This window comes from Gymnoscopelus microlampas (genome assembly GCF_963454915.1).
Source record: "Gymnoscopelus microlampas genome assembly, chromosome: 17".
Classification (NCBI taxonomy): Eukaryota; Metazoa; Chordata; class Actinopteri; order Myctophiformes; family Myctophidae; genus Gymnoscopelus; species Gymnoscopelus microlampas.
Window position 1 is genome coordinate 2,484,115 of NC_139954.1, and position 13,044 is coordinate 2,497,158.

At 40.4% G+C, this 13,044-nt stretch overlaps 1 protein-coding gene across 1 annotated transcript; it reads left to right on the forward strand.

The window, feature by feature from the left end:
- Positions 1 to 2,977: 2,977 nt before the first annotated feature.
- On the forward strand, positions 2,978 to 13,044 carry LOC311065115 (uncharacterized protein; the record flags this gene model as incomplete). Its single annotated transcript, XM_084085332.1, has 3 exons — positions 2,978 to 3,090; positions 10,648 to 10,809; positions 11,963 to 13,044. The coding sequence occupies exons 1-3, from the start codon at positions 3,078 to 3,080 to the stop codon at positions 13,042 to 13,044; spliced, it is 1,257 nt and encodes a 418-aa protein (XP_083941458.1). The 5' UTR covers positions 2,978 to 3,077.

A 13,044-nucleotide genomic window follows, 5' to 3' on the forward strand; every position in this document is an offset into this window, starting at 1 on the left:
AACGAATGGGTGTGTCTGTCTCCTTTCTCGTGTCACAAAGGCTGCGTCTCAAATCCTTATTTCTGCTCTGTCCAAGCACTATCCGTTTCCCAAACAGTGGATCGGGACCCGTTTGAGGGTCACGGACTGATTTTTGTGGGTTGCGAGTAAATATTCCCTCTTTTTGTGTGTTCTTTTATTATTTCAAAAGAATTTCAAAAAAATATTTTTTTCTCTCATAAATTAAAAAGAAATTAAAATGTTTTTTCAAAATCATTTCATGAATAGAATTAAAACTATTAAAATAAATTCCATAAGTGTAACTCTTAAGCGGAAGCTATTTTCTCTAGTTTGAATCCCGGGAAACATCAAATTCCTCTTTTGGGTCATGGGCTAAAAAGTTTGGGAACCACTGCTCTATCCTCACTCAAACAAGGTTGTGTAAAGAAGGAAAGGCCATCTACAGTATATGATGGGAGATATGTTGCGAAACTCGGAGACTCGATTTGATTTGAGCACTCAAACTCACTCAAATGTGAACACGTAACCTGTAATCCACACGCACGTAATCTGAATCTTAATTCATAGTCACACAAAGGAGAAAAAAAGAAAAGTGAAGTCACTGCCACAGCATTAACATGTGTGTAGGTTGACAGTCGCGCAAAACGAATCGACTTAAAATGTCAATTTGCATATGCATGTGCAAAATTCAACGTAACATGTGTAGATCGCATTTTAGGAGTGCTCAAATCAAGTCTACCATTTCTCGAATTTTGCAACATATATACCTTCATAGATCCTTCCTTCTTCCTTTCTTCCACCCATGTAGGAATGAAGATAGAGGAGCTAGGACAGTAGAATAAAGACCTGAGATGCAGCCAAAGTGTCACAATGTGGCTCAAAGTGACATGAGTTTGTGTTTGAATGCGATCATTTTGATTTGCACTTTCTCGTCTAATCTGTTCCTGTTGAAGTCAGGGATTATATACTTTAATGTAGGTCTGGGCTATCTGACAAAAATGCCACGATGTGTTTGAACAAATCCACCAATATTGATATTCTGATCTTAATATTGTTTTGTGATGATATCAATTATTTTTATTTTGTATTTTCCAGTTTCAGAATGATCTACAAGCTCACCTGTCACATCGTGACTGTTTGAGTTTGTAGATCAGCTATTTTAGCTATTATAATTTTCTACAAGGTTTATACTTGAATGTTTCGTTCCCGTTAAAGTCATGGAGTTTTGTACTTTAACCACTTAAACCCTATATGGTTAACCGGAGACCCTCAGGGCTTTATACTGGTGTCTTTTCTGTTTTTGCTCTACATTGAATATCTTCGCTGACACGTTGTGAGCTTGTAGATCAGCTATTTTCTGCAAAGGTTTTCCCCAGGATACCGATGCTGGGGTTTAAGTGGTTAATGCAGTGGTTCCCTGGCACACTATTTTGTGCAAGGGAACCCCATAACGATATGTGTAATGTTTCAAAAATTATTCCAAATTCACCATTTGTTTTGGTTTTTGAAAATAGCAGATCTACAAGCTCACAGCGTAGCTTGTACGTACTTCCAGGGATTCAAACCCACGTCTGAGAGACCAAATTGTACTGCTCATCCAATAGGCAATGTATGCTTGGCCCAGGGGAGCTATTGCACTCTGATCTTGAGACAGTACTACTTGTTAACCAGTAGGTGGGAGTGTTGATTAGCTTAATGTGCAACATTGTTTTCTCACTCAACAGTAGACAAACTAACATACAGGGAATCTGCACATTTCTAAAGTGACAATTTAAAGACATTAAGACATTTTCATACCTCTAAAATAAAATAAAAACAATAAGAGCATTACTGCATCAAAAGTAATCAGCAAATTATTAAAAAAATTGGTCAAACATTGGCCAAATTGTCAAATAGAATATACCTCAGAAAATTTGAAAATAGCCGATCTACAAGTGAGCTTGTAGATTGGCCATTTTCACAATATTATCTGTGGAATCAAGGCAAACAAATATATAACTGGCTTGACCAGCAATAATATTTTCCCTACATTTGAAATTGGGCTTATGTGGTTAATTAATTAGGTACTTCCCCCCTTCCTAGAAAATGTGGTGGAGTCAAAAATAGTACAATTATATTTGAGTGAAAGTATCCACAATACGAATAGTCAAGTAGGCCTATAGTACAGTTTTCAAGTAAATGCACTTTGTTACTGTCCACCACATTAAAACAATCTGTTTTAATGTGTCTGTATGTACGTTTACATCAAAATGAGTTGCATCATTAACTCTTAGTGCATTTTGGATTCCTAATTATTTCAATCCTACTGATGAGTAACACGGGTTGTGTGTATTGTGAATTCATGTTACAAACCATGAATGGTCTTAAACACATCATTAAGGGACCCACAGGACCCAAACCTGTAAAATGTGTGATACATTATGAATGAACCACTTCAAAATCACATGTCAAAAAATGCAAGGTTTGGCTACCCCCTAGACCAGTGGTTCTTAAGTGTTTTTGTGCCAAGGACCCCCAAATTGATATGTATTTGGCCACGGACTCTCACCTGAAAATATGTTGTGCCAGGGAACTTCAGAAGCAAAGATTTGAGTTCAAAATGTTCGCCTTTAAAAAATAAAAATAAAAATCGAGATTTTTCAAAAATAGCAGATCTACAAGCTCATAGCGCAACACTCAGTGCTGCGCTATGAGCTTGTATGCTATTTTTGAATAGCCAATATATATATAAAGTGGTTAAGATGATTGTGACGCTTTGTGAATAGTCTCGCGTCACCAGACTACTATTCCACAATCTCTGTATGCCGGAAACATTTGTAAATTGTGGGAGGCAACAGTCTGGCCACGCGAGACTACTTTGTGAACTCATTTTGCTGGGGACGCCACTTTGAGAACCAATATTAGACCGCTTTCCTTAGTACATTTTATTTTGAAAGGGAAGACAGGAAGTGCTATGTGTTATGGTGGAGAGCTTGACCACGACCCTAAAGACAACAATGAGCAGAAAGCGTCATGTGACATAATAGTTCATGTGCAGGCTTTTATAACGAGACCACCACAGGGTTAATGCCGCAGCAATGGAACATGGTGGTATGTGGAGATTTGATTCTTTGATCTGATTGATGCTCTTTTTTCATTCTGTTCACCTCAATACAGGACATGTTTACTTTAGCTTTAGCAGCTAGCCCCTACGGAACCTCTCCCTCCGCTGTACGCTGTATAGCTCCGAGATGAGGTCCCTCGTTAGTTACTGCCGTCTGTTTTCGAAATGGTCGCACGTCTTCCACTTTACATGTTTCTTACCCCTTTCTGCACATCGTATCCAAAAAGTAAAGCATTTCCGCCACTCTCTCAGATGTTTTAAGTTTTAACGCGCCATAAAAGCTATCCAACGGGTTGAAGAAAGTATTTAATTTGCCTCGGTTTTCATCCAGTTCCATAATATTTTGCATTAGAAGATGCAATTCAACATTTGACCAGTAGGGTAACCAGTAATGTCATCTCTACGGGCGCAACTCTTGCGCAATGTCTTAAAAACCATGTAACCGGATGAAAACCGAGGCAAATTAAATACTTTCTTCAACCCGTTGGGTAGCTTTTATGGCGCGTTAAAACTTAAAACATCTGAGAGAGTGGCGGAAATGCTTTACTTTTTGGATACGATGTGCAGAAAGGGGTAAGAAACATGTAAAGTGGAAGACGTGCGACCATTTCGAAAACAGACGGCAGTAACTAACGAGGAACCTCATCTCGGAGCTATACAGCGGAGGGAGAGGTTCCGTCGGAGCTACTTTAGCAGCTAGCTGTGGTCTCTCTCTCTCTCTCTCTCTCTCTCTCTCTCTCTCTCTCTCTCTCTCTCTCTCTCTCTCTCTCTCTCTCTCTCTCCCTCTCCCTCCCTCCGTGTACGTCTGTATTTTGATGACATTTCAATGCAATTCTATTTCAGTTCAGGCAAGTGTGAATAAAGAATACATGAATATAGACCTAGGCTACTATGCAGTGGTTCTCAACATTTTCATGCCGCGACCCCCCAAAATAATCATATTTGAACCGGGGACCCCCCTCAAAATAAATAATCATATTTGAACTGGGGACCCCCGAAGATAATCATATTTATTGAACTGGGGAGTCCCAACATAATATTTGAGTTGAGCCTTTACGTATAGTTTGACTCAGTTCCATAGATAAATATTGTAAAAATAGCTGATCTACAAGCTCACAACGTGAGACGTTGTGAGCTTATATTATTTGACAATTTGGCCTTTTGATATGGTCTTTTTTATTTTCATTTATTTTCTTTAATTTTATTAAAAAGGTCTTAAAATTCCTTAAATTGTTACTTTATTACTGTCATCTGGGGACCCCCCAAAATCATGTGGGAACGACCCCGGGGGACATGACCCACAGATTGAGAACCACTGGCCTAATGGAGTTGGAAGCAGTGTTGCCATGTTTTGAGAGAGAAATAAGCAACTAGGTCTATGAAAACAAGCCCAAAAGAAGCGACTAAACACATAAGCATCAGATATTTCAAAATAGCCGATCTACAAGCTTACAATGTGTCGCGATGCGACGTGTTGTGAGCTTGTAGATGAGCTATTTTCAAAAGAAATCTTGGGGGAAAAAGGGAAACATTTTGAATTTAAAACTCTTTTATTGTCAGTTGTGTTGCAGTATTATATATAGGATCAGTTGCTGGCCATTGGATGTTTAGAATCTTTATTGACTACTAAATATAAATGTCACTGTGGCTGGTTTGAAAAATAAATGCTATTAAATTATGTAATTATAATAATAATTATTATTATAATTTTATGTTTTTTTAACACTACAATATGTAGATTTACAACCATTAAAACCATATATAAAGCTTTTAATTAGCGTACATTGACTTACTTGGTCAATGTACTACTTGGCATCATAGAAAAAGGACACAAATAAAAAGCTGATTATATAAGCCAGTGGTTCTCAAAGTGAGGTCCGGGGACCCCCACGGGTCCTTAAGGGGGTTCCAGGGGGTCTCCAGCTAAATTAGTTAAAATAGCATCAAAATCAGTTCAAACCACTTTACACTTTAGCTTTTCAAAAAACGCCGATCTACAACCTCACAACACGTCACATCACAGCGAGTTGGGAGCTTGTAGATCTGCTATTTTTAGAAAATGTAAAATGCACATTTTGTATTAATTCCACATTGAAAATGTGGAATAATAACTTTACTAATTAATAATAACACAAATATTCTCTTACGGGAGCAAAACATTTTCAGATGAAAATGATAACCACAGGCTTCTATATGATACAGCTGAACGAGATAGAACGACCCAAATAGAGATGTACCAATACCTTTTTTCCCTCCCCGATACCGATACTGATGCATTTATTTCTGCTGAGATCTGACTGTCAATCCATAGTGAGTATTAATGTCTTACGTTTACCATCGTTATCAAAGTCAATTTTATTGCAATTCACTAGAGATCAAATGATCGCCCAGGCCTACCAATGACCTTCAAAACTTCCAGAGAAACGGCTCCTGTTTTCCCCATAGATTGCTTAAAAACGCGTCCATTCGCACAGAGGAGGGTGGTGAACAGAGATACCTTTTCAAGTAACTTGAAGCACTCTTCATTTTGTCTCCCCCATTGTAGCCTCGGTCTCCAGGCTTTTATTTTCCTTCGCGTTTTGCTCAAAAAGAAAGCCTGGACCAAGCTGTTGACATTCCTGGCATAGGAAGTGGGAGTGCAGTGGGCGTCGCTCCAAATGCTGTGACGTCAGAGCTCTCAATGCTGCACATTGGGGAGCATGGACGGATTAAAGTGAAAATGGGCCCTGTGCACAAAATCACCACGGGCCCCACCAAGCCGCACCGTCACCCCGATAGCGCTAACGCACACACAGCATACAAATTATAGTCCTTTTGCTATGTTAAATTATTGCCAATGTAGGTCTGTTTTGTTCTTTACATGTGTAGCCTACAGCACAATAGTGATTGTAACGCCGACTAACTTATGTTGAGAATGGAGAATAGCATACATTCTTAAGCATCTCACATTACATTGTCAAGTGCAACAGAGCCATAAGAATATTGAGCATTTAAAATCAATATCATCCATTAAAGACAACTACATGACGGCAGACATATTGTTTTAATTGACGACAATGCAACAGACTTTGGGCATATTGTGTTCAGTAGTTCTGAGCGCAAGTCTATAGGCTAGTGTACGTTAACCAGATGAGATAAATAGACTCACCTGCCGCCACAGAGCCGAGGTCGAAAGAGAGAACGCACTTACAAAGTTTGTACATTGTGCAAATCACAAGCACATGGCTTTCTTATCGTAAATATGAAGTTTTGCCAAATTCTTGCGCTTAATCGAGGTCCGTTGTTTTGCTTGTCAAATAGCTTTAATAGAAATCGGATTTCCTCCTACAACTGGGATGCTTTCAAAATAAGAGTATTTTATTTCAAACAATTGGAAACATGTAATGTCATTAGACAACACAGGTTTTATTTTAAAATCTGCCTAGCGGAGGTAGATGAAATGGACAAGGGATCTCCGACTCACTAATCAAAATGTAGATTTTTAGGTGGCAGTCCCAGGGCCCCCTTGGCTCCAGGGCCCTGTGCACAATGTGCACAAGCCATAATCCGTCCCTGTTGGGGAGGAGGAGGGGCGCGGAGTGGGGCCGGCGCTCAGATCGGTGGAGATTTTGAATCCGCCCCTCTATGCCAGATATCAGACGCGCTGGGGCAGGGCAAAGGATCACCATTTTTCGATGGTCACTTGTATAGAAGCTTCACTTTCCTCTGTTGTACAGCCTCTTTCAGTCATTATTTGGTCTTGGTCGATGTCGGTTGGTAGTGTCAGAGGAGAGAAACGTCTAATCAGGCTCTCCCTCATGTCTTGCCTGAGCGTTCTGATGTCTTGTGTCCACGGCCCTTTATCTTCAAGCAGCATCTTCAGTACCCTGATGAATTGTAATGGCTCACTTCCAGTGTCACCTCATCAATTGGGATCAGAGTTTCATTTAAATTTTATACAATCTCCCACTGATGAGCAGTAGGAAATGTGAACCCTCCGTGGTCCCTTGAGCAGATACTAAGAGAACGCTTCTGCTCCAACATTCTTAGCTACAACTTGTTTGGACTGGCTGTTTGAGGTTGTGTTGTGGCAGGCCAAGGTCCCTCTGAATAGACCTAAGAGTGATGTAAATGGGTAGCACACTTCTTCAGCATGGCAAGGATGTCCGTGACTGCAACTTGACTTGACAGGCCATCATTCACCACCAGTTGTGATAAGTGCACTGTGCAGCTGAGGTGTGGCAGTTAAGCGAGCTGTTTTCCTGGGTGTCTTGCAGGACATGTGCGTGCAGTGGGGCTATGACAGAGACTGTTGGGTTCTGCTCATCTGACATGGTCTCTTTCTCACATCGGGGCTAAGCAGTGCAGCTGTTATTGCTGGCTGTTGCTCAAGGAAACGCTCCACCATTGTCTATGTGCTATTTCATCATGTCGGCACGTCTGTTTCCGGTTTGTGGGGAGGGAGATCAAGCAACACCACTTTACCGTTTGCAAGCGCTGTGTAACACAGCTGTATGATTTGACAAGTTGTATGACTTAGTGGTTATTATCAGCCAGCTACCAAAGCTCACTTTCTCGTTGTGCTGTAGAAACGCTGACAAAGGCCCACGCGTGAGTGTCGATGGATCTTTTGTTGTTTTGTTGTCAAAACTCTCTGCACCCAGTTGAGCGTGCCTAGCCTTTGAAGTGTGTATAGTATATTTTAGCCTGCAGTAGTCATTTGTAAATATGTAGATAACTTGTTTTTGGCCTTCTATTGTTCTCTGTTGATCTCCTTCCCACTTAACCCCCTACCCCTCTTCTTTTTCTCTCTCCCCACTCTTCTTTCTACGGAATTTAACGTTGCGATGGGAGTGTTGTACAAAAACGAATTTCACCCACTTTTTTACCTTGTAAACCTGTGATGTGACAATAAACCTGATTCTGATTCTGATTCTTTCATTGAAAGTAGCATTTTGTTTTTAATTTGGAGAAACCACTTGTAAAATTAGTTGTGCTATTTAAATTGTCCTTGTTTTAATTTTTTATTGCAGTGGTTCTCAACCAGTGGTCCGGGGCCCCTTATAGATCTTTAACTCTTTAAAGTTTCAAGAGTTAAATTATTGTTAATTATCTGCATTACTTAATTTACAAGAAGTCTACACAATTAGAAGAAGAAGAAATATTCTAAGTTTTGGGTCTGAGAGGCTAAATCTCATCAAACGGTGGTCCTTGGCTCAAATGCTGGATAGATAATGGACCTTGATATGAAAAAGGTTGAACACCACTGGTTTATTGCAAACAGTTGACAGTTTGTGAATTGAGTAAACCTAATTTGCAATGGTGGCTGAATAATTTCAAGTGCAACTGTATTTATGTCTACTGCGGTAATCCATCCACAATTTGAGTTTGTTCCCCTCCACTTTAAAAAATATATTTCCCTTGAAACAAACAATGTAACTCACAATCATGTATAAACATGACCCACATGTATAAAACTCATGAACGTGCACAGCGCAGTGCATGAGCAGACAGGCACAGGCATGTTCCTGCAAAGCCACGCCCATTGGCTTATTCAGACAAAATATTCAAACATAGAGTGTCACTTCACTAGCGCGACTGAGCAGGGGCGCAGAGAGTCTTGGGTAATGAAGTCAAAGACGTTGGCAGCCATGTTATTTGTGTCCAAAGCGGCCGCTGATACCCAAAACTACATAGTGCAACACCACATGCACTCTAGCCTGGTAAAGCCCCTCCCTCCGGAAATCTCATCGTCTCCGCCAGGAGACTATGTTTTCGTTCTCGTCCTTCCGTGTCCACCAAGCTAACATTGGTCAAGCTTCACGTGACACGTGACAATATGTTGAAAGGGTGTGCTTTGATTGGCTAGCGAGACGCATGATGAAATAGAGTCCTATAAATAGGTGTGTCACTTCAAAAGATCATTTATATATTTTGAAGTGAGGTAAGACAGGATTAATCAGGAACAGTACTGGCGGAGACCTGTGCTCCAAGGGGCACATTTTCTAGTTTCCATCTGGCATGAGGGCTTATTTGGCTTTTTTTCGTCGTCCACCAAGTGGACGAGCCTATCAGCGTCCTTAGCCTGGTAAAGCCCCTCCTCGCTCATCGTTCTGTGATTGACAAGTTGGCGAATCAGAATGAATCCGAGTGCAGCCGACCAAAATGGAACGGCAGCCATTGTTTTCTGTTTTTGGTTTCGGTTTTAAAACTTGAAAACACTCTTAAACTTATTTTGAGGCACGGAATTTACTTTTAAGATATCGTTCGGATAGAATTTAGTTGTTTAACCGTTTATCACAAAGGAACCAGGAGATAAAGCGATCCAAAGATTTGCTGCTCCATTCACTTCAATGTTAAAAAATAAACAGAGAAAGAATGCCCTTTTTTCCTGTGTTTTTTTGAGTGAAACATGCTATTGTCAAACATCAAACAACAAATGTCAACGAGGTCGTGATGACCTCGTTGACATTTGTGAAACCACACCTGAAAACCTTCAGTGATTAGCAACCATCAGGGGATCAATCATACTGCAGATAAATAAGGTGTCAGGACAGCAGAGTCACTGCCCATCTTTCGCCGCAGGCTGAAAACCCACCTCTTCAGGAAACACTACCCTTCCTCTTTGCCTGGCCTACTTGTTGTTAACTAGTTGTACGCATGCTTGTTTTATTGTTGGATTGTTTATTGGATCTTGTTTAGTCAATACAATTATTTGTTTTAGCTCCTGCTCATTTGATTTAGCTATTTTGTCTCATCTGTTTAAGGAAATAGGTAGCTGATATATTCCACTTTTACCTTAGCGCTAGGTATGCTCTTGGTTGCTTGTTTTTGCAGAAAATGCACTTATAACCTCTGGTGATTAGTAGTTTTCGTTCCCTACCTATGTTGATTGCACTTATTGTAAGTCGCTTTAGATAAAAGCGTCTGCTAAATGACTGTAATGTAATGTAATGTAATGTAATGTAAGAGAATCGCAAAATCCTGGCACTGGGACCACACAGCCAGAAATGAGTCTGGCACTGAATGAGTTAATAATAAAAACTCTGAGAACCGGCAGGGCGGGCAGTAACACGCATGTGTCCGAATAAGGCAGCCTGTTTTGGGCATGGCCCTTTCAAAAGTCCCGTTGCGTCACATTGGTCTGGTGGTGGTAAAAACAAAGTGCTGATTGGCTGAAGGGGAACAACTGCTGATTGGCTGAAGGGGTTGTCAGTCAACGGTATTACTCCCACCCAACTCCAGCCCACAGACAAAAACACACACAGGTTCTCATGCCAGACTCCTTCCTGAAATCAAATGAAAATGAGATTTCCGGAGCGAGGGGCTTTACCAGGCTACATGCACTCCCCTGAAACTTTGAACAGCAAAATTATAAAAAAAATAATAATAATGTGCTCAAACCTCACTGTATGCATCCCATAACTGTGATATTATGATAATGTGGCTATTGTCCCAGCCCTACAGTCATTATTTAAGTCCTTATTCATGTCAAATCAAAGTCCTTATTCATGTCAAATAAAATACCTTATTATTGAAGTCCTTATTCTACCATTTCATTCCAGACCAGTCTGTGGAGTCCAGCCTGCAGGTGAAGATTAGTTCTCCAGCCAGGACATTTTCTATTAAACAGGAACCTGAAGACCACTTCAAACAAGAACCTGAAGACCACCTGGACACCAGGACAGTTTCCATTAAACAGGAACCTGAAGACCGCCTCGATCTCAGTAAGTTTCATGCTCTTTGTCTTTTCTTCCTTTTTCTGTTCTGCTGTGGGGCTATAATCTCATCTTTTAGCTCTGATTAATCATGATTAATCACCATGTTCGAACACAACATGCCTCCGTTTCAGATAGGAAACTAAGCCAGCAAACCTTTCAGCTAGGAATGCACAATGAATTGAAATTAAAACACGATTCCAATTCATAGGTCTATGCGACCTCATTTGTAGCAACACACGAATCATACCTGGAGCAATGTGTCGTAAGCTTTTAGATCTGCTATTTTAAAATTGCAGAAAGTATAAAGCAGGGTCAAATTGGTTAAACTGTTCCTCATGTTGCTGGGGCCTGAACCCCTCAAGGACCCCTCTTTGAGAACCACTGCTCTAAAGAAAAATTATGACCAATAATAAATTATGTGGAAAAAAAGGTTATACACTTACTTGGACTGGCACATAGGAGCAGGCAGCCAGTGCATGAGACAAAATGGAGATCCCACACACGGTCTTCCCTTAAAGCAAAAAATTAATAATTATACATTTTAAAATTATGATTTTAATTTAAAACCTATATTATACAACAATAGAATTGGAGAAAACAGAAGGACCAAGTATAGAGTCTTTGTGAAAACTGTGTAAGTGGGTCTTAACCCATTGAGACCAGGAACACATCTGTGTCACTTTTTGATTTGAGCTTTTGATTTGAGCTTACACCTTGGCTATTCAAAAATAGCAGATCTACAAGCTCATAGCGCGGCACCAAGTGCCGCGCTACGAGCTTGTAGATCTGCTATTTTTGAAAAATCGTGAAAATGTGTGCAAATCTTTGAATATATATTGTTTTAAAGCAAACATTTTAAACTCAAATCTTTGCTTCTGGGGGGTCCCTGGAACAAAATATTTTGAGATGGGGGTCCGCGGCCAAATTCATATCATTTTGGGGGTCCTTGACATGAAAAAGTTTGAGAACCACTGATATAGAAACATACGTTTTTCAGAAAACCGTATTTAACAGATTTAGAAGACATTTTGCAGAATCGGAACCTCAGGCCTCAATGGGTTAAGAAGAAATGTCTTTGTAAAAATAGTTGGTGAATGAGGCCCAATAACAGCATAACATTTGCACTTAAATGATTGTCTCATTTTATGTTTATGCCTAGACTCCCTGCACCTCCCAGTGTGTAATGTGGAGGTTTCCCCTGAAGAGGAGAGGAGCTCCAGTCTGCTCCAGGAGGAACCAGAGTCTCCACAGATTAAAGAGGAACAGGAGGAGCTACTTCAAAGACAAGAGGAGGCTGATGGGTCAACGTTGACATTACTAGCAGTGAAAAACTACGATGGAGATGAAAACAGAGAGACAGAGCCTCTAGCCAGCAGCTCAACTGAACACCTGAAAACACAAGCTTATGTTGAGTACTGGGTGCCATCACAACCAGCTACTGATGACCAGCTCCTCTCTTCACACTGTTCTGAATCTGACACTGAAGACAGTGATGAGTGGGAGGAGAACAGGGAAGATCAGTCGGCTTTAAACACATTGAAATCACACAAGACTCAACATGTGGAAGGACAAAGATTGTCTTTGAACAACAAGTTGTCCCATGACCTGAAATCATCAGAAAAAACTCACTCGATTAAGAGTCACACAGGGAAGACAAGCTTTACTTGTACAGTTTGTGGCAAATTATTTAATCTTAAGGGAAATCTGAATAGGCACCTAAGGATTCATACAGGAGAAATGCCCTATAGTTGTACAGTTTGTGGCAAAGGCTGTGGTCAAATGGATGATCTTAAACAACACATGAGGACTCACACAGGGGAAAAACCCTTTACCTGTCAAGTTTGTGGCAAAGGCTGTAGTCAAAAGAGTCAACTGAAGACACATATGAGGACCCATACAGGGGAAAAACCTTTTAGTTGTACACTTTGTGAACAAAGATTCAGTCGCAATTATCATGTGAAGCTTCACATGAGGACTCATACTGGGGAAAAAACATTTTCTTGTGCCATTTGTGGCAAAAGCTGTGGTCAAAGTGGTGATTTGAAATTACACATGAGAATTCATACAGGGGAAAAGCCCTTTACCTGCACAGTTTGTGGTAAAGGGTTCAAAACATCTTCGTGTCTGACGAAACACATGAGGACTCATACAGGAGAAAAACCCTTTATTTGTACAGTTTGTGGCAAAGGCTTTAGTCAAACAAGTATACTGAAGACACACATGAAGATTCATATAGGGTAG